Source organism: Cervus elaphus, chromosome 4 (assembly GCF_910594005.1).
Source record: "Cervus elaphus chromosome 4, mCerEla1.1, whole genome shotgun sequence".
Classification (NCBI taxonomy): Eukaryota; Metazoa; Chordata; class Mammalia; order Artiodactyla; family Cervidae; genus Cervus; species Cervus elaphus.
The window spans coordinates 60,527,333-60,547,057 of record NC_057818.1 but is presented as its reverse complement, the minus strand read 5'-3'; the positions used below and the strand labels follow the sequence as shown (position 1 = coordinate 60,547,057).

The 19,725-nt window shown below is 41.3% G+C and overlaps 1 protein-coding gene across 1 annotated transcript; it reads right to left on the bottom strand.

Annotated features, from left to right (window-relative positions):
• Window positions 1-437: 437 nt before the first annotated feature.
• Window positions 438-14,125, bottom strand: LOC122692838 (vomeronasal type-1 receptor 4-like). Its single transcript, XM_043900650.1, has 2 exons — window positions 13,942-14,125; window positions 438-1,513 (listed from the first exon to the last, which is right to left on the bottom strand). Exons 1-2 carry the CDS (start codon window positions 14,123-14,125, stop codon window positions 438-440), a joined length of 1,260 nt encoding a protein of 419 aa, XP_043756585.1.
• Between the last annotated feature and the right edge of the window lie 5,600 nt (window positions 14,126-19,725).

The window sequence follows — 19,725 nt, the reverse complement described above, 5'->3', positions numbered from 1 at the left end:
TGGTATGTGGGATCTTCCCAACCCAGGAATCGAACTGGCATCTCCTGCATTGCCAGCCAGATTCTTTCACACCCAGGCACCATGGAAGCCCCAAATATACACTACTACATATAAAATAGGTACCTCCTGAGGACCTAGTGGAGACTTCCCAGGTGGTCCTGTGGTTAAGACTAAGCCCTCTCTAGGCAGGGAGAAGGGGTTCAATCCCTGGTCAGGGAAACAAGTCCCACATGTCCCGAGGCCTGGTTTACAACAAAAAAGAAGTGGCCTACTGTATAGCCACTCTGCTTGATACTCTGTAATTGTCTACATGAGGAAGGATCTAAAAAGAGTAGATATACACATATACATATAACTGATTCACTTTTTTATATACTCGGAACTAACACAACACTGTAAATCAACTATAGCTTGATAAAATTTTAAAAACATACAATTTACGCTTTTCTGATAAGATTAGGGGATTCTGAGTTCTTCATGTACAGAAAGCAGAGACTGGATACAATGGAGTCACGGCTCATGAGCAGAAAGGGGCTGATAAAGGGAAAACACACATTAATCAGGCCAGTTGTATACACCAACCACCAACTGGGGTTATGATTAAGAGCAAGGGTAATGTTAAAGATGCAGGACAGTGCGTGGAAACACATGAAGGTGCTCGCCAGGAGTAGGATGCTTTGGGTGGCTCTGGACTCAGTAGAGGATCTGGGAGAAACACTAGCCTTGTGAATATACTGGACTCGCCGACCATGTCTGTACAGCGTGAGAATCATGGAGCCACTGGCCCAGAAGATGAGCACAGAAAATGACATCTCAGGGAATGCTACCAAAGCTGCATATATTGAGCCTGAGATATTCTCAACATCTGCGGCAGCACAGTACCCTGAATCTGTTGTATTTGTCATGTTTGTGAAGCGCCATTTTTCAGAAACATATAATACATACATGGGAAAAATGAGATTTACAAACAGGCACTGGATCCAGCAGAAGGAAATGGAGAAGGCGATGTACTTTGGGGCTTTGACTTTAATATTCTTCCAACAGGAGTTCTTCGGGCTGATTGTGATGGTCTGAAACACACTCAAGAGGCAGGTGGTGCCGATGGACATACTCCTGCCCACTCTCTCAACATATAAAATAAGTTTGCAGCCAAAATCACTAGCAAAATATTTCAACCTCAAAGTTGTAATTGTCTGAGGGACTCCTTTCGGGAGAATGACCAAAATGTTGGCAATAGCCAGGTGCTTGCAAATCAAAACTGTGACCCTCATCCTGCACTTAGTGTGGTAAAGAAAGAGGTAACGGTACAGAAGGGAGAGGTTGCCCCAGATCCCAAGCACCGTCTGTAACAAGAAGGTTATTCCAATGGCCAGTTGGCTGGAGGCGGTTGTGTCATTCAAGATACTCCCCTTTATATGATGACAACAGTGATTCCTCAGAGCAGAGTGGCTCATATCAAGTTGTGACAACAAGAGACCACTTTTCCCTATGTGCTTTTGTGAAATTGCCAAGGCTTGTCAAGACAGGAAACAATGATGAGAGAATCAATATATTTTATGAAAAAGTCAGCAGGAAGGATGAAGTGGTGGTGACCTGGAAGAAGCAATGACAAGTGAGAGTAAATTGAAAGATAGCTTAAAACCACCTTTTAAGAAGAAGCTTACTGGAGGAAAAAAATATCTGCATCAGTGCCCTCATCATAAAACAGGTGAATTCTAAATGCATTCTCTTTTAAATTTTAAAGAAGATAATATATCATTTTAGGGGCTTCACTGATGGCTCAGTTGCTAAAGTATCTGCATGCACTGCAGGAGACTCTAGTTTGATTTGTGGGTCAGGAAGATCGACTAGAAAAGGGATAGTCTTACCCACTCCAAGAATACCTACTTCAGAATTCTTGGGCTTCTCATGTGGCTCAGCTGGTGTTTAAAGAAGATAATGTACAAAAAGACAGGAGTTATTCTAGGGTCTTACAATTTAAAATATATGCTAAAGGTACTTCCCTGGTTGTCTGGTAGTTAAGAAACTACCTTGCAATGTAAGGGACACAGGTTTGATACCTGATTGGGCAACTAAGACCCTATATGCCACGGGGTTTCTAAGCCTGGGATCTGCAACTAGAGAGTCTGTGCACCACAACAGAAGATCCTGCATGATACAACAAAGTTACCACATGATGCAATCAAGACCCAATGCAGCTAAATAAATAAATATTTGAAATACCTATGCAAATATATACACTAAAGAGCACAGTATATATAAACCATATGGTGAAATAACTTTTGCACACATTAAATTTAAGACTGGTTCTCATCAATACACACACAGAGACACAAATATAACTTAGAAATACACAAGCATGTTCTAAAAACCACAAGATAGAATATACAGTGGACAGAGTCTTTCAGGAGAATCCTCGAGAAAGAATATCTTCAACGGATAAGGCATGTGGAAAAATATTCCACATCCTTGGCAATCAGGTCAATTAAAATATAACCGCTGCCTATATGTCATCAAATACCATCAAGAAATCTGAAACAGAAATGACAGAAATGCTAAGTTTTAGCATATCTGTGGAGGAACCAAGAATCTCATACACTGATGGTGGGTGTTCAAATTGGTACAGACATTTTGGATAACTGTGGTATCTGCTTAGCAGACCAGATGTAATCCTGTTCCTAGAAATCCACTTCTATGAATATATTCAACAACATTTTGTAGATATATCACCCAAAGAGTAGTTATATTGATAGAATTTATAAGAGAGCCCTAATCATTACTTGTAGTAGCCCATAACTCTTAATACACTTTAACAGATGAATGACCAGTTAACCCTTTGATAGTCATACAATGAAGTCCTATATAGCAATGATAATGAAAAATCAACAATAACATAAAACAATAAAGATAAATTCACAAAGATGTAATGGAATGGAGGACAAAAGTCCAGATGAAGGTGCTGTATGATATCTTTGACGTGAAGGCCAAGACAGGCAAAGTGATCTAGAATTAAATGTCATAATAGTTGTAAATGTGTACCCAATAATCCAGGCCTAGAAATACACCCAATGAAGCTATAGTCTTGGAAACAGTGAGTTAGAAGGGGCAAAAAGAACCTCATGGGAACTGAGAACATTCTGTTTCTTTATCTAGTTGTTGTCTCCAGAGGTACAATCATTCCTGAAATGTCACTGAGATATTATGCACTTATAACCTGGGAACGTGTCTTTAATTTTTTTTTTTTCTAAGAAAACGTGTGTTTTCAAAAAATGTGGAAGGGGTTTGGGAAAGGCTGTTTCTGTGAATGTGTCTCATCTGCTGCCTGTGTCTGTGAAGGAGGGGAGCTGTAAGCCGAGATCTTAACTCCAACAATGAAACATCAGAGAATAGTATCACTGCTGCATACAGTGAATTGCTGATTTTGTCATAAAATTTAGAGCAGTATCCTAAGTCTTCATGCTTTGTCTTGATATGTTGTTCCATTTGGCATCATATCAATGAGGAAAATTATGTGTACAGAGAGACATGACTTGTGACCATACAATCTTCTCCTAAAGACCAGGAATTATAATGAACAGTAGACATGTTTTCATGCAGAAACTTTGAGAAAGAATTTATATACTCTCCAGTAGTGCAAAGTGGAGACACTGATATGCTCAGGAGTTTTGTGGTTTTTTTTGTTAAATGATTTTATATATTTTGTCTTTTTATTTATCTATTTGCCTGCACCAGGTCTTAGTTAAATGGCATGCAAACTCTTAGTTATGGCACATAAACTCTCAGATATCACATGTGGCTTCTAGTTCCCTGACCAGGGATTGAACCTGGAACCCCTGCATTGAGAGCACAATCTTAACCTCTGGACCACAGGGAAGTCCCTTCCTTAGGAGCTTTTGCTTTAAGTTCCACCCACCTGTATTTCCTGGAGCTGATCTTGATGGCTGGAGACACTTAAGGGGCCAGGAGAGTCAATGGACACACCCTGCCAGGTTTGGGTACATAGAGAACACATTTGAATGGCTAAATCACTGAAGACAAGCTTCAGTTAGAGCCTGCCATTGTCACGGAGATGCCTTTAAAGGGAATGACCATAAAGTTAGTACAGTCTGTGCCTGAAGGTCAGATCTGTGAACTTCAACCCACATTTATTCTAGTAAAGGAAGAGATTAAGGTAAGAGAGTAAGCACCCAGGATTCCAGCTAAAGTCTGAGAGGAGCACAACATTCTTGTTGCCAACTCCCTGAGGCCATTCTGCCAGTTGTTTGATGTTCATAACTGCATGGGGTAAGGACTGGCATTGATTTACTGCAAATATAAGGAGACCCTAGGTACAGAGAGATCAAGGGATGTGTGTCAATTCACATGCTGATTACAGGCTGAGTGGTGGTAAGAACCTGGTAGGCTGAGTCCAAGACAGTGCCCTAACCACTGTGACGCACCAACCAAACACTTCAGCTGTGTTTGTGAAGAATGCAGTCTGAAATTTAGTTTTGTTTTTGTATCATACAGTTTATTCTATCAGTTCAGTTTAGTCATTCAGTCGTGTCCAACTCTTTGTGACCCCTGGGACGGCAGCACACCAGGCCTCCCTGCCCATCACCAGCTCCTGGATGTTCCTCAAACTCATGTCCTTTGAGTCGGTGACCCCATCCAACCATCTCATCCTCTGTCGTCCCCTTCTACTCCTGCCTTCAATCTTTCCCAGCATCAGGGTCTTTTCCAATGAGTCAGTTCTTCACATCAGGTGGCCAGAGTATTGGAGTTTATTCCGTAGGGTTTATATATTAAAATTTTCATTGTAGAAAGTTTCCATATCTGCATAAGTATTCATTCTGTATGTCAATAACATATCAAAAAGATCCCCTGGATTCAGAAATGGAAACCCCCTCCAATATTCTTGCCTGGGAAATCCTATAAACAAAGAAGCCTGGTGAGCTATAGTCCATGGGGTCACAAACTGAGCCACTAACATGTACACAGACAGAGACACACAGTCCTATAGGAAAGTACCTCCTGTCCATATTGGATTTAATGAATGCAAGATTTCCTCAATATAAGTTTTGCAAGAGAAAGATGCATTCCTAACATGCCAGGCACAAATTAGCTATGGTATCTATCAAAAAAAGTCTTGCACAATATTACTTTAATAAACTATGAACCATGAAATACTACTATATGATAAATGAGTGTAAGATAGAAATGAAATAGTTTTTTTGATCTAAATACTGAGGTCTTCTTAAAATGATGTTAAGTGAGACTACAATATAACAAGATTTGTGAAGAATATTACCATCCTAGACCCATGTAAAGTACAATCTGGAGAATATTGATTCTTGTGTGTTGCAAAAGTGAAACCATAAAGAAATGAATGTGTCTTTGGAATTGGTGTTAGAATATTATGAGATTAGACTACATATGAGAAGATCCATTTGGTCCTGACAAGTGTATTCCGAAACTCACCATTATAAAGCTGCCTTTTCCTGAAATGCTGCTTCTCTATCTTGAAGAGGGAAAGCAATCTCACCATCATCATCAGACCACAAATGTTTCAGAAAAGACATGATTGCTATGTCCAGTAAGCACGTTATAGGCCTACTGATAGATAGATATATATATAAAATCATTTCTGTTCTTCAAACATTCATATTCATGCTTTCTGTAGAGGATTAGAAAATCATTCCTTTTCTATCCTAGTCTTTCTGGAAAGCATAGAGGCAGTATGATAACACTTTTAATACAAATTTAAAATTAATCTAGAATTTCTGAACGGTAACATTATAACAGATTGATGTTAAAAACACAACCCTTAAGCTCCTTGAAGATGATCTTTTGGCATGTCTCTGGTTGTCCAGTGGCTGAGACTCTGCCCTCCCAATGCAGGGAGCCTGGGTTTGATTCCTGGTTAGGAAAATAGATCCCACATGCTGCAGCTAAGAGTTCATATTGCTGCAAATAAAACACATACTTTAAAAAATGATTCCTCATTATTATCACTAGGATTGTTCCTGTGAGTCCTCCACAGTCAGAGTTTCACAAAATAGCTTTAGGAGCTGTCAAGTTCGCTGTTACCTGATGCTGGGAAAGATTGAAAGGAGGAGGAAAAGGGGAGGACAGAGGGTGAGATGGGCGGATGGCATCACTGACTCGATGGACATGAGTCTGAGCAAACTTTGGGAGACAGTGAAGCAAAGGAAAGCCTGGTGTGATGCAGTCAGTGGGGTTGCAGAGAGTCGGACACACCTGGGGGACTGATCAACAAAGATCTTGATCTTGCTTTACCTAAACTCTTTCCTAAGGAATTGTTCTGACTTCCTGACCTGCTTTGCCACTGGATCTGTTCCAACTCTACCCCGAGCCCACAGAAAGATCCCTTTTCCAAACATGAGCACTTACTCAGACCTCCTTCCTTACGGACTCTGCCTCTTAGACTGAAATACAAAGTACTCGATTCGTACTCATTCCTTCTCCTGAGAAGGATGCTGGGCTCAGGGTGAAGGTCATGGCAGTCAGGACATGAGTGGGAGGGAGGCAGTCAGACCCCTAGATAAAGGTTTAGGAGCTGTGATCTCATCCTCCTTCAGATCTGCAATTATCTTTTCACTTGAAGTGGCTATGACAGGGCCAGCTTGAAAATCTAATGATCTTTCTGAACAACATTTTTTGAGTTGCTAATTACCAAAACCAATTGCGAGTCTCCTGTGAGTATCTCCAAAGAGACCACTGATGTGTTTGAGAGAAGCTTGTGATTTTTCATGATGAAGGTTATTTTGAAATGATTAGGATTTCTACACAACTCTGAAATCTGTTGCCTTTGTAAACAGTTTGTTTGATCTTAGGGATTCCTCCACAACCACACCCAACCCACTTACAAAGTCAATTGTGAGTCTACCAGGCTTTTTTCTGGAAACAAAGAAAAAACACCCAATTAAACTTGAGTATGACATAAGAATTTTGTATGTGTGTGTTCATTTATTCATTTACTTGACTGTGCTGGGTCTTGGTCATAGCATGCACACTATTAGTTGCAGCTAGTGGAATCTAGTTCCATGGTCAGGGGTCAAACTTGCACACCCCCTGCAATAGGGGCTTGGAGTCTCAGCCACCAGACCACTAGGGAAGTCCCTGTATGGGACCTTCTTTCTTGTACTCAAAATAGCTCTACCTCTTATCTTTCCTGCATCTCTGATCCTACACTGAACTACGCAGTTTTAGATCCTGGGTGAAGTCTTACGTGGGCGCTAGAGCTAGAGGAACATAAATGATAGTGAAGGAATATCTTTGTGTCTTGGAATTGGCTTTTCAGTGTTGGCTGGAGCACTGATCTGTCTTTACAGCACTCTCAGGGCCTTTGTTCATGGTACACGGAAGGCTTCTAGTCACTGACATATCCACCATGGCTCCCTTTGTGCCTGGAGCCAAATCCTTGAGTTGACCTTTCTCTACCATTTATGGTTCACACCTCAACTCCATGTTCTCCCCTGGAAATAGGCCAATGATTGCCTTCAGTTCAGTCACCCCGTCAGCTCTTTGCAACCCATGGACTTCTGCACACCAGGCTTCCCTGTCCGTCAGCAACTCATTAACCTTGGTGAAACTCATGTCCATCAAGTCTTGGATGCCATCCAACCATGTCACCCTCTGTTGTCCCCTTCTCCTACTACCTTTAATCTTTCTGAGCATCTGGGTCTTTTCTGATGAGTCAGTTCTTAGTATCAGGTGGCCAAAGTATTGGAGCTTCAGCTTCAACATCAGTCTTTCCCGTGAACATTCAGGACTGATTTCCTTTAGAATTGACTGGATTGATCTCCTTCCAGTCCCAGGGACTTTCAAGAGTCTTCTCCAACACCATGGTTCAAAAGCCTGAAGTCTTTGGCACTGAGCTTTCTTGATGGTCCAACTCTCACATCCATACATGACTTCTAGAAAAGCCATAGCTTTGACTAGATGGAGCTTGTCAGCAAGGTAATGTCTCTGCTTTTTAGTATGCTGTCCTGGTGTGTTATAGCTTTTCTTCCAAGCAACAAGTGTTTTTTAATTTCATGGCTGAGTCACCATGTACAATGATTTGGGAGCCTAAGAAAATGAAGTCTGTCACTGTTTCCATTTTCCCCCCTTCTATTGCCATGAAGTCATGGGTCCAGATGCCATGATCTTTGTTTTTTGAATATTGAGTTTTAAGCCAGCTTTTTCACTGTTCTCTTTCACTTTCATCAAGAGGATCTTCTGTTCCTCTTTGTTTACTGCTATAAGGGTGGTGTCATCTGCATATCTGAGGTTATTGATATTTCTCCCAGCAAGCTTGATTCCAGCTTCTGCTTCCTCTAGCCTGGCATTTGGCTTGATGTACTCTGCATAGAAGTGAAATAAACAGGGTGACAATATACAGCCTTGACATATTCACCAATTTGGAACCAGTCCCTTGTTCCATGACTGGTTCTAACTGTTGCCTCCTGACCTGGATACAGGTTTCTTAGGAGGCTGGTAAGTTGATCTGGTATTCCCATGTGTTGATGAATTTTCCACAGTTTGTTGTGATCCCCACAGTCAAACGCTTATGCTCCTGAGTCCTGAGTTTTAGTGTCTCTACTGTGCATGAAGAAAGCTCTGGCTGAAAGGATTTGGAATTAGTCAGAGGCAGACTGTGTCATAACTTTTTGCACAGGAATTTCCACTCATTTCTTTACTGGGGTTAAAGCACTGAAATATAGGCCTGATGCTTTTGGGGGATCTTCCCACTTAGGTGGCAGAAATGGATGATCCTGCTCTCATTGTTTATTGTCTGTTTAGGGCAGGAATGCTACCCTCTGGAATGGGGGATCCTAGTTCTTCATTCTGTCCTTAATGTTTTCCTGATTTCAGTCTTCTATGGTAATTGCTTCTTTCAGAGACTAAGGTTTGGGCTCTGGACTCTAGGGATTCAAGGACACCTGGCTGTCCCTTCTGCCCTCCACATAGCTTTCAGAACCCCTGTTAAGCTGCCATATTTCTCTCAAGGACAGTCTGGAGATGCGACAATGAGTTGGTCATTAAAAGCCAAGTTTTCTGATACAAGGATGGTGTGACAGCAACTCTGAAGCTTGCTCTGGAGCTCTACCTTTAATTTTATACTCCACTCATCAGAAAGAAGGGTTTTTTTCTTTTTTGGAAAATTCTCGTTTTACAAAATTTTAATTAATTTAATTGGAGGCTAATTAATTACAGTATTGTAACGGATTTTGCCATGCATTCACATGAATCATCCATGGGTTTACATGTATACCCCATTCTGAACCCCCTCTCACCTCCCTCCGCATCCCGTCCCTCAGGGTCATCCGAGAACACTGACCCTGAGCGCCCTATCTCGTGCATTGAACCTGGACTGGTGATCTATTTCAAGTATGGCAATATACATGTTTTAGTACTATACTCTCAAATCATCCCACCCTTGCCTTCTCCCACAGAGTCCTAAAGTCTGTTCTTTACATCTGTGTCTCTTTTGCTGTCTTGCATATAGAGTCATTTTTGCCATCTTTCCAAATTCCATATATATGAGTTAATATACCATATTGGTGTTTTTCTTTCTCTCTTACTTTGCTCTGTGTAATAGGCTCCAGTTTCATCCACCTTATTAGAACTGATTCAAATGCATTTTAATAGCTGAGTAATATTCCACTGTGTACATCTTCCACAGCTTTATAATCTATTTGTCTCGCAATGGACATCTAGGTTGCTTCCATGTCCTAGCTATTGTAAACAGTGCTGCGATGAACATTCAGGTACACATGTCTCTTTCAATCCTGGTTTCCTCAGTGTGTATGCCCAGCAGTGGCATTGCTGGGTTATATGGCAGTTCTATTTCCAGTTTTCTAAGGAATCTCCACACTGTTCTCCATAGTGGCTGTACTAGTTTGCATTCCCACCAACAGTGTAAGAGTGTTCCCTTTTCTCCAAACCCACTCCAGCATGTATTGTTTGTAGACTTTTGGATGGCAGCCATTCTGACTAGCGTGAGACGGTACCTCACTGTGGTTTTGATTTGCATTCTCTGGTAACGAGTGATGTTGAGCATCTTTTCATGTGTTTGTTAGCCATCTGTATGTCTTCTTTGGGGAAATGTCTGTTCTGTTCTTTGGCCCATTTTTTTAATTGGGCCATTTATTTTTCTGGAATTGAGCTGCATAAGCTGCTTTATACACTTTTGAAATTAATTCTTTGTCAGTTGTTTCATTTGGTATTATTTTCTCCCATTCTGATGGCTGTCTTCTCACCTTGCTTATGGTTTACTTTGTTGTGGAAAAGCTTTTAAGTTTCATTAGGTCCCATTTGTTTATTTTTGCTTTTATTTCCATTACTCTGGGAGGTGGGTCCTAGAGGATCCTGCTGTGATTTATGTTAGAGAGTGTTTTGCCTATGTTTTCCTCTAGGAGTTTTATAGTTTGTCTTACATTTAGATCTTTAATCCATTTTGAGTTTATTTCTGTGTGTGGTGTTAGAAAGTGTTCTAGTTTCATTCTTTTACAAGTGGTTGACCAGTTTTGCCAGCACCACTTGTTAAAGAGATTGTCTTTTCTCCATTGTATATTCTTACCTCCTTTGTCAAAGATAAGGTGTCCATAGGTGCATAGGAACACACAAACAGGTTCACAGAATTGGGTAGAGAAGAGAAGGGAGAGGGAAGAGATAGAGGCAGCCTCATGGAGAAAAGGAGAGTCGAAAGGGGGAGAGAGCAATCCAGCCAGTAATCACACTCCCAAGTAAAAATGGGTGCTGAAGATTGTGTTCTTAAAGGTAGAAAATTGATAACAAATACCAAGGTGCAAAGATTAAAAATCTAGAGTAGAGGTTAGACTCTCAAAGATACAATATTAAAAAAACAAAGTCACTGAAATTATAAAATATATATATATAAAGTTTGCTTTAAAAACAGGGTCTTTATTTTTTTTTGCAAGGGAAATGCAGATTATAAAAATGAAAATTAAAGGAGTAATAGAGGACTTAAAAATAAAAAGAATTTTCTTAATTTAAAATATAATAATAGTAAAAATATATCTAGCTAGTTCTCTAGAGCCTTCCCAGGCAGTGTGGGGTCAGTTCAGTTTCAGATAGTTTCTTGACCCAGTTTATACTTCTCAAGACCTATAGGCCCCTTCCAATGTAGTCGATGCTAACTACAGGGCTTCAATCTGTTGCACCTGTCACTTCCAAAGCGGTTCCCTCTGTTTGTTTTAGCTTCTTCTGTTTGCTAGTCTCCTCCGTGTCTAATTTCCGCCCTGACACAAGGGGGCAAAGGTGGTCATTTATTTTGGCTCACTTGTTCAGTCATGCTGTGGGGAGGGAGGAACACTGCGAACAAATATCACTGGCATGTGTGGGGAGTGCTCACAGTGTCTCGGCTGCACTGAATTTGCTGCCACTCAGGGCAAGTGTGCTTTCCTAGTCTACACTTCTGAGGCTCTAGGTTCCTCTGCTGGGGAGCTGTCTGAGGCGGGCCCTGGGTTGCGTACACTTCCCAGGTCTAAGTCGCTCAGATTCAGATTCTTGGGTATCCACAAAGGTGCAGAATCAGTTGGGCCTGCATTCTTTGCCCTTCCCAGGGCCGAGCAGCTCAGGTGACCAGGTGCTTGGCTAGCACAGTCTCCCCAGGTGTGGAGTGCGTCTTATCACTTCCCAGGTCCAAGCCGCTTGGTTTCCTGGGTGGCAGCGGGCACGCCCGTCTTTGGTGTGCCCTGTGTGTCTCTTCTGCGCAGCTGATCTCTGACTGCGACCCTCCCGGTGGATGTCAACCGTCCAGAATCCCAACAAGTCTTGGCTAAGAACTGGGGACCTGCTTGCAGTTTGGTAGAGGATGCCTCTCTGGGGCGGAGATTGCCCCTTTCTGGCTCTGGCTGACCCCGCCTGCCTCCCTCCTTTGGCGGGGGCTTGGCAGATCTGCAGCTGGCTAGCTCTCCTCTGGTATTTGCTCAGTCCTTTGTTCTGTGAGTGGGCCTGGAAATGCCTTAGGTTAGGGCTTTCGCAGGATAGTTCTCTGTCTCTCTCTCTCTTTTTCTCTTTCCTTCTGGCTATCCCACTCTTTGGGTTGCAATCTCACATTAGTTCCCTCAGATTGCCCTCATGGCATTCAGGCCCAGTCCTTACCCTAAGCAATGCAGCCTGCCAGTCCTTGTTCAGCCACTTGCTGGTGGTGGATGTGAGCGCTGGGAGTTGCCATTAGGCACGTAATCTGAGGGTTTAATTTATCTATTTATTTATTTATTTTTCCTCCTGGTTATGTTGCCCTCTGAGATTCCAAAATTCCCCACAGACCCGCTGGTGAGAGTGTTTCCTGGTGTTTGGAATCATCTCCTCTTTTAAGACTCCCTTCCCTGGATGGATCTCCATCACGACGTCTTTTGTCTCTCTTTTTATCTTTGTATTTTGTCCTACCTCCTTTTGAAGACAATGGGCTGCCTTCTGGGTGCCTGATGTCCTCTACCAGCATTCAGAAGTTGTTTTGTGGAATTTGCTCAGCGTTCAAATGTTCTTTCCATGAATTTGTCGGGGAGAATGTGGTCTCCCCATCCTATACCTCCGCCATCTTAGCACTGCCCCCCGAAATGGTAATGAAAGACAATGCAATACTACTCAGCCTTTAAAATGAATGAAATAATGCCATTTGCAGCACCATGGATGGACCTAGGGATTATCATACTAAATGAAGTAAACCAGACAGACAAAAGCAAATAAAATAACATATCGCTTTTATGTGGAATCTTTTTTTTTTTTTTACAAAAGATCCAAATAAACTGACAGACAGAGAAAACAAACTTATGATTATCAAAAGGGAAAAGGGGGAAGAGGGATAAGTTAGGAAGTTTGAATTAACATGTACACACTAGCATATATAAAATAGCTAAACAATAAGGACCTAGTGTACAGAACAGGGAACTGCACTCAATATTTTGAAATAACATATAAGGGAAAAGAATCTGAAAAAAAAAAAACCTGAATCATTTGCTGTGTACACCTAAAACTAACATAACATATAATTCAACCTTGCAAAATATCTTAAATAAAAAAGCAAAGCAAAAAACACACAGAAAGCCCTCATTTATACTGGTCTAAGAACTCGCACATGGATTGTTTCCACATTTGAGCCCATGGTGCAAGCATCATAGGCATATAAAGTATGCCTGGATAACCTTTACCCTTTATACACTGAAGGATCAGAAGTGGAATTTTATTTAGGCTGTGCTGGGTCTTCATTGTTGTGTGAGGGCTTTCTCTAGTTGCAGTGAGTTTGGGCTCCTCACTGCGGTGATTTCTCTTGCAGAGCACAGGCTCTAGGCACACAGGCTCAGAAATTGTGGTGCATGAGCTTGTTTGCCCTGTGTCCTGTGGGATCGTCCTGACCCAGGAATTGAACTGGAGTCTCCTGCATTGGCAGCTGGATTCTTTACCATCAAGTCACCATGGAAGCCCTAAATATACACCGCTATATATAAAAGAGGTAACTAATAAGGACCTAGGGGGAATTCCCAGATGGTCCAGTGGTCAAGACTAAGTCCTTTCTAGGCAGGGAGAGGGGTTCAATCCCTGGGCGGGGAACCAAGTCCCACATACCCCGAGGCCTGGTTTACAACAAAAATGAAGGGACCTACTGTATAGCACAGGGAACTCTACTCAATACTCTGTAATGGCCGATATGGGAAGAGAATCTAAGAAGAGTAGATATACATACAAACATACAACTGATTCACTTTTTTTATACACCTGGAAGTAACACAACACTATAAATCAACTATACCTTGATAAAATTTTAAAAACATACACTTTATGTTTTTCTGATCAAATTAGGCAATACCGAGTTCTTCATGTACAGAAAGCAGAGACTGGATACAATGGAGTCACGGCTCATGAGCAGAAAGGGGCTGATAACGGGAAAACACACATTAATCAGGCCAGTTGTATACACCAACCACGAACCTGGATTATGATAAAGAGCAAAAGTAACATTGAAGACGCAGGACAGGGTGTGGAAACACATGAAGGTGCTCACCAAGACCAGGATGCTTTGGGTTGCTCTGGACTCAGTAGAGGATCTGGGAGAAACACAAGCCTTGTGAATATACTGGACTCGCTGACTATGTCTGTACAGGGTGAGAATCATGGAGCCACTGGCCCAGAAGATGAGCACAGAAAATGACATTTCAGGGAACACTATCAAAGCTACATATATTGAGCCTGAGATTTTCTCAAGATCTATGTCAGAACAGTACCCTGAATCTGTTTTTTTGCTCATGTTTGTGCTGTACCTTTTGCCAGAAACATATAATGCACACAGAGGAAAAATGAGGTTTACAAACATGCACTGGATCCAGCAGAAGGAAATGAAGAAGGCGATGTACTTTGGGGCTTTGACTTTAAGATTCTTCCAACAGGAGTTCATGGGGCTGATCGTGACGGTCTGAAACACACTCAAGAATCAGGTGGTGCCGATGGACATACCCCTGCCCACTCTCTCAACATACAAAATAAGTTTGCAGCCAAAATCACTAGCAAAATGTTTCAATCTCAAAGTTGTAATTGTCTGAGGGACTCCTTTCGAGAGAATGACCAAAATGTTGGCAATAGCCAGGTGCTTGCAAATCAAAACTGTGACCCTCATCCTGCACTTAGTGTGGTAAAGAAAGAGGTGATGGTACAGAAGGGAGAAGTTGCCCCAGATCCCAAGCACCGTCTGTAACAAAAAGGTTATTCCTACGGCCAGGTGGCTGGAGGCTGTTGTGTCATTCAAGATACTCCCCTTTAAATGATGGCAACAGTGATGCCTTAGAGCAGGATGGTTTATATAAATCTGTGACATTGACAGCCAACTTTCCTTGTGTGATTTATGAAATTGCCAAGGTTTCACGTGACAGGAAACGATGATGAGAGAATCAGTATATTTTATGAAAAAGTCAGCAGGAAGGATGAAGTGGTGGTGACCTGGAGGAAGCAATGACAACTGAGAATAAATTGAAAGATAACATGAAAGAAGAGTTTAAGAAGAAGCTTACTGGAGCGAAAAATATCTCCATCACTGCTCTCATCATAAAAGAGGTCAATTCTAAATGCATTCCCTTCTAAATTTTAAAGAAGATTATGTATTGTTATTGTAGGTGTTTCCGTGATGACTCAGTTGGTAAAGAAAATCTGCCTCCAGTGCAGGAGACCCCGGTTCAATTCCTGCATCAGGAAGATCTGCTGGAGAAGCCATAGGCTTCCCACTCCAGTATTCTTGGGCTTCGCGTGTGGCTCAGCTGGTATTTTAAAGAAGATAATGTATTATTTTAGAAAAAAAGTCAGGAGTCATTCTAGGGTCTTAGAATTTAAAATATATGCTAAAAGTACTTCCCTGGTTGTCTGGTAGCTAAGAATCTGCCTCGCAAAGCAGGGAACACAGATTTGATTCCTGATTGGGCAACTTAGACCCTATATGCCACGGGGTAACTAAGCCTGGGATCTGCAACTAGAGAGTCTGTGCACCACAACAAAAAAATCCTGCATGATACAACAAAGCTTCCGTATGATGCAACTAAGACCCAGTGCAGCTATATAAATAAATTTTAAAAAAATATTTATATACACTAAACAGAACAGAATATATAAAACATATGGTGAAGTAACTTTTGCACACATGAAAATTAAGACTGGTTCTCATCAGTACACATATACACACAAAGATACAACTTAGAACTACACAAGCATGTCCTAAAAACCACAAAATAGAATAAATAGTGGACAGAGTCTTCAAACAGAAACTTTGAAAAGGAAGTTATTCAGTGGATAAGACATTCAAAAAATATCCCAAATCCTTGCTAATCAGGACAATCAAAATATGACCACTACCTATATGTCATTGAATACCATCAAAAAGCCTGAAACAGAAATGACAAAAATGCCAAGTTTTGGCATAGCTGTGGATGAACCAAGAATCTCATATACTGATGGTGGGTGTTCAAATTGGTACACACAGTTTGGAAAACTGTTGTATCTACTTAGCAGATCAGATGTAATCCTGTTCTGAGAAATATGCTCCTATGAATATACTCAGTAGGATTTTGTACATATATCACCCAAAGATTAGTTATATTAATAGAATTTAATGAGAGCCCTAATTATTATTTGTAATAGCCCCTAACTCTTAAAATCCACCTACTGATTAACAGTTGAATGATCATTTAATCCTTTGATAGTCACAGAACGAAGTCCAATATAGCAATGATAATGAAAAAATGACAGTAATATAAAACAATACAGATAATGTCACAAAGATGGAATGGAGGAGAAAGTCCACAAGTGAAAGATGCTGTATGATTTCTTTCATGTGGAGGCCCAGAGAGGCAAAGTGATCCAATATTAAATGTCATAATAGTTGTAATCGTATACTGAATCATCCAGGCCTACAAATATAGCTAGCAAAGCTATAGCCTTGGAAACAGTGAGTTAGAAAGGGCACAAGAGAGTTTCATGGAAACTGAGAACATTCTGTTTCTTGATCTAGTTGTGGTCTCCAGATGTGCAATAATTCCTGAAATTTCACTGAGCTTTGCACGTATATCCTGCGACCTTTCCTTTAGTTTTTAAAAACACATGTATTATCAAAAAATGTGGAAGGAGCTTGGGAACGCCTGTGTCCGTGAATGTGTCTCATCTGTGTCTGCAAAGGAGGGGAGCTATACACAGTCATCAAGACAGTATGGTACTGGCACAAACACAGAAATATAGATCAATGGAACAGAATAGAAAGCCCAGAGATAAATCCACGAACCTATGGACACCTTATCTTTGACAAAGGAGGCAAGGATATACAATGGAAAAAAAACAACCTCTTTAACAAGTGGTGCTGGGAAAACTGGTCAATCACTTGTAAAAGAATGAAACTAGAACACTTTCTAACACCATACACAAAAATAAACTCAAAATGGATTAAAGATCTAAATGTAAGACCAGAAACTATAAAACTCCTAGAGGAGAAATAGGCAAAACACTCTCTGACATAAATCACAGCAAGATCCTTTATGACCCACCTCCCAGAATATTGGAAATAAAAGCAAAACTAAACAAATGGGACCTAATGAAACTTAAAAGCTTTTGCACTACAATGGAAACTATAAGTAAGGTGAAAAGACAGCCCTCAGATTGGGAGAAAATAATAGCAAATGAAGAAACAGACAAAGGATTAGTCTCAAAAATATACAAGCAACTCCTGCAGCTCAATTCCAGAAAAATAAATGACCCAATCAAAAAATGGGCCAAAGAACTAAACAAACATTTCTCCAAAGAAGACATACAGATGGCTAACAAACACATGAAAAGATGCTCAACATCACTCATTATCAGAGAAATGCAAATCAAAACCACAATGAGGTACCATTACACGCCAGTCAGGATGGCTGCTATCCAAAAGTCTACAAGCAATAAGTGCTGGAGAGGGTGTGGAGAAAAGGGAACCCTCTTACACTGTTGGTGGGAATGCAAACTAGTACAGCCGCTATGGAGAACAGTGTGGAGATTTCTTAAAAAACTGGAAATAGAACTGCCATATGACCCAGCAATCCCACTTCTGGGCATACACACTGAGGAAACCAGATCTGAAAGAGACACGTGCACCCCAATGTTCATCGCAGCACTGTTTATAATAGCCAGGACATGGAAGCAACCTAGATGCCCATCAGCAGATGAATGGATAAGGAAGCTGTGGTACATGTACACCATGGAATATTACTCAGCCATTAAAAAGAATTCATTTGAACCAGTCCTAATGAGATGGATGAAGCTGGAGCCCCTTATACAGAGTGAAGTAAGCCAGAAAGATAAAGAACATTACAGCATACTAACACATATATATGGAATTTAGAAAGATGGTAACGATAACCCTATATGCAAAACAGAAAAAGAGACACAGAAATACAGAACAGACTTTTGAACTCTGTGGGAGAATGTGAGGGTGGGATATTTCAAAAGAACAGCATGTATACTATCTATGGTGAAACAGATCACCAGCCCAGGTGGGATGCATGAGACAAGTGCTCGGCCCTGGTGCACTGGGAAGACCCAGAGGAATCGGGTGGAGAGGGAGGTGGGAGGGGGGATCGGGATGGGGAATACGTGTAAATCCATGGCTGATTCATATCAATGTATGACAAAACCCACTGAAATGTTGTGAAGTAATTAGCCTCCAACTAATTAAAAAAAAAAAAAAAAAGGAGGGGAGCTATAAGCCCAGATCATAACTCCAACAATGAGACATCAGAGAATAGTAACAGTGCTGCATACAGTGAATCACTGATTTCGACATAAAATTCAGCAGATCTGTATCCTGTCTTCATACTTTGTGTTGATGTGTTGTTCCATTTGGCATCATATCCATAGGAAAATAATGTTTACACAGAGATTTGACTTCTGACCACACAATCTTCTCCTAAAGACTAGGAAATATAATGGACAGTAGACATAATCTTCATACAGAAACTTCGAGAAAGAAGTTACATACTGTCCGGTAGTGCAAAGCGGAGACCCAGATATGCTCAGGAACTTTATTTTTTAAAAGGGTTTTATTTATTTCATCCTATTCATTTATTTATTTGGCTGCACCAGGTCTTAGTTAATGGCATGTAAACTCTCAGTTATGGCATGTGGCTTCTAGTTCCCTGACCAGGGTTTGAACCTGGACCCCCTGCATTGGGAGCACAGTCTTAACCTCTGGACCACAGGGAAGCTTTTGCTTTAAGCACCTGGATACCTAGGATACCCACCTGGATATCCTAGGGCCGATCTTGATGGCTGGAGGCTCTTAAGGGCAGTGGTGACAATGGACACGCCCTGCCAGCTCTGGGGGCATAGAGATCACATTTGCATGGCTAAATCCCTGAAGACAGGCTTCAGTTAAAGGCTGCTGTTTTCATGGAGATGCCTTTAAAGGGAATGACCAAAAAGGGACCACAGTCCTGTGCCTGAAGGTCAAATCTGTGAACCTCAACCCTCATTCATTGTAGCAAAGGAAGAGATTTAGGTAAGGAGAGAAAACGCCCAGGATTCCAAGTACAGTCTGAGAGGAGCACACCATTCTTATTACCAACTCCCTGGAGGCCATTCTGCCAGGTGTTTGATGTTCATAACTGCATGGGGTAGGCACTGACACTGATTTTATTGCAAAGATAAGGAGATCCTAGGTACAGAGAAGTCAAGGGATCTGTCTAAATTCACAAGCTGATTACAGGCTTAGTAGTTGTATGAACCTGGTAGGCTGAGTCCAAGACAGTGTCCAAACCACTGTGATGCACCAACCAAACACATCAGCTCTGTTGCTGAATAATCCAGTCTGAAATTTAGTTTTGTTTTTGTATCATATAGCCTCTTCTATCAGTTCATTTCAGTCACTCAGTCCTGTCCGACTCTTTGCAACCCCATGGGCATCAGCACACCAGGCCTCCCTGTCCAACACCCACTCCCACAGCTTGCTCAAACTCATGTCCATCGAGTTGGTGATGCCATCCTACCATCATCCTCTGTCATCCCTTTTTTCTCCTGCCCTCATTCATTCCCAGCATCAGGGTCTTTTCCAGTGAGTCAGTTCTTCACATCAGGTGGCCATCATATTGGAGTTTATTCCAAAATGTTGATATAATTTTGATTGTAAAAAGTTTCCATAGCTGCATTAATATTTATTCTGTAGGTCAATAACATATCAAGAAGATTCCCTACATTAGGAAATGGCACCGACCC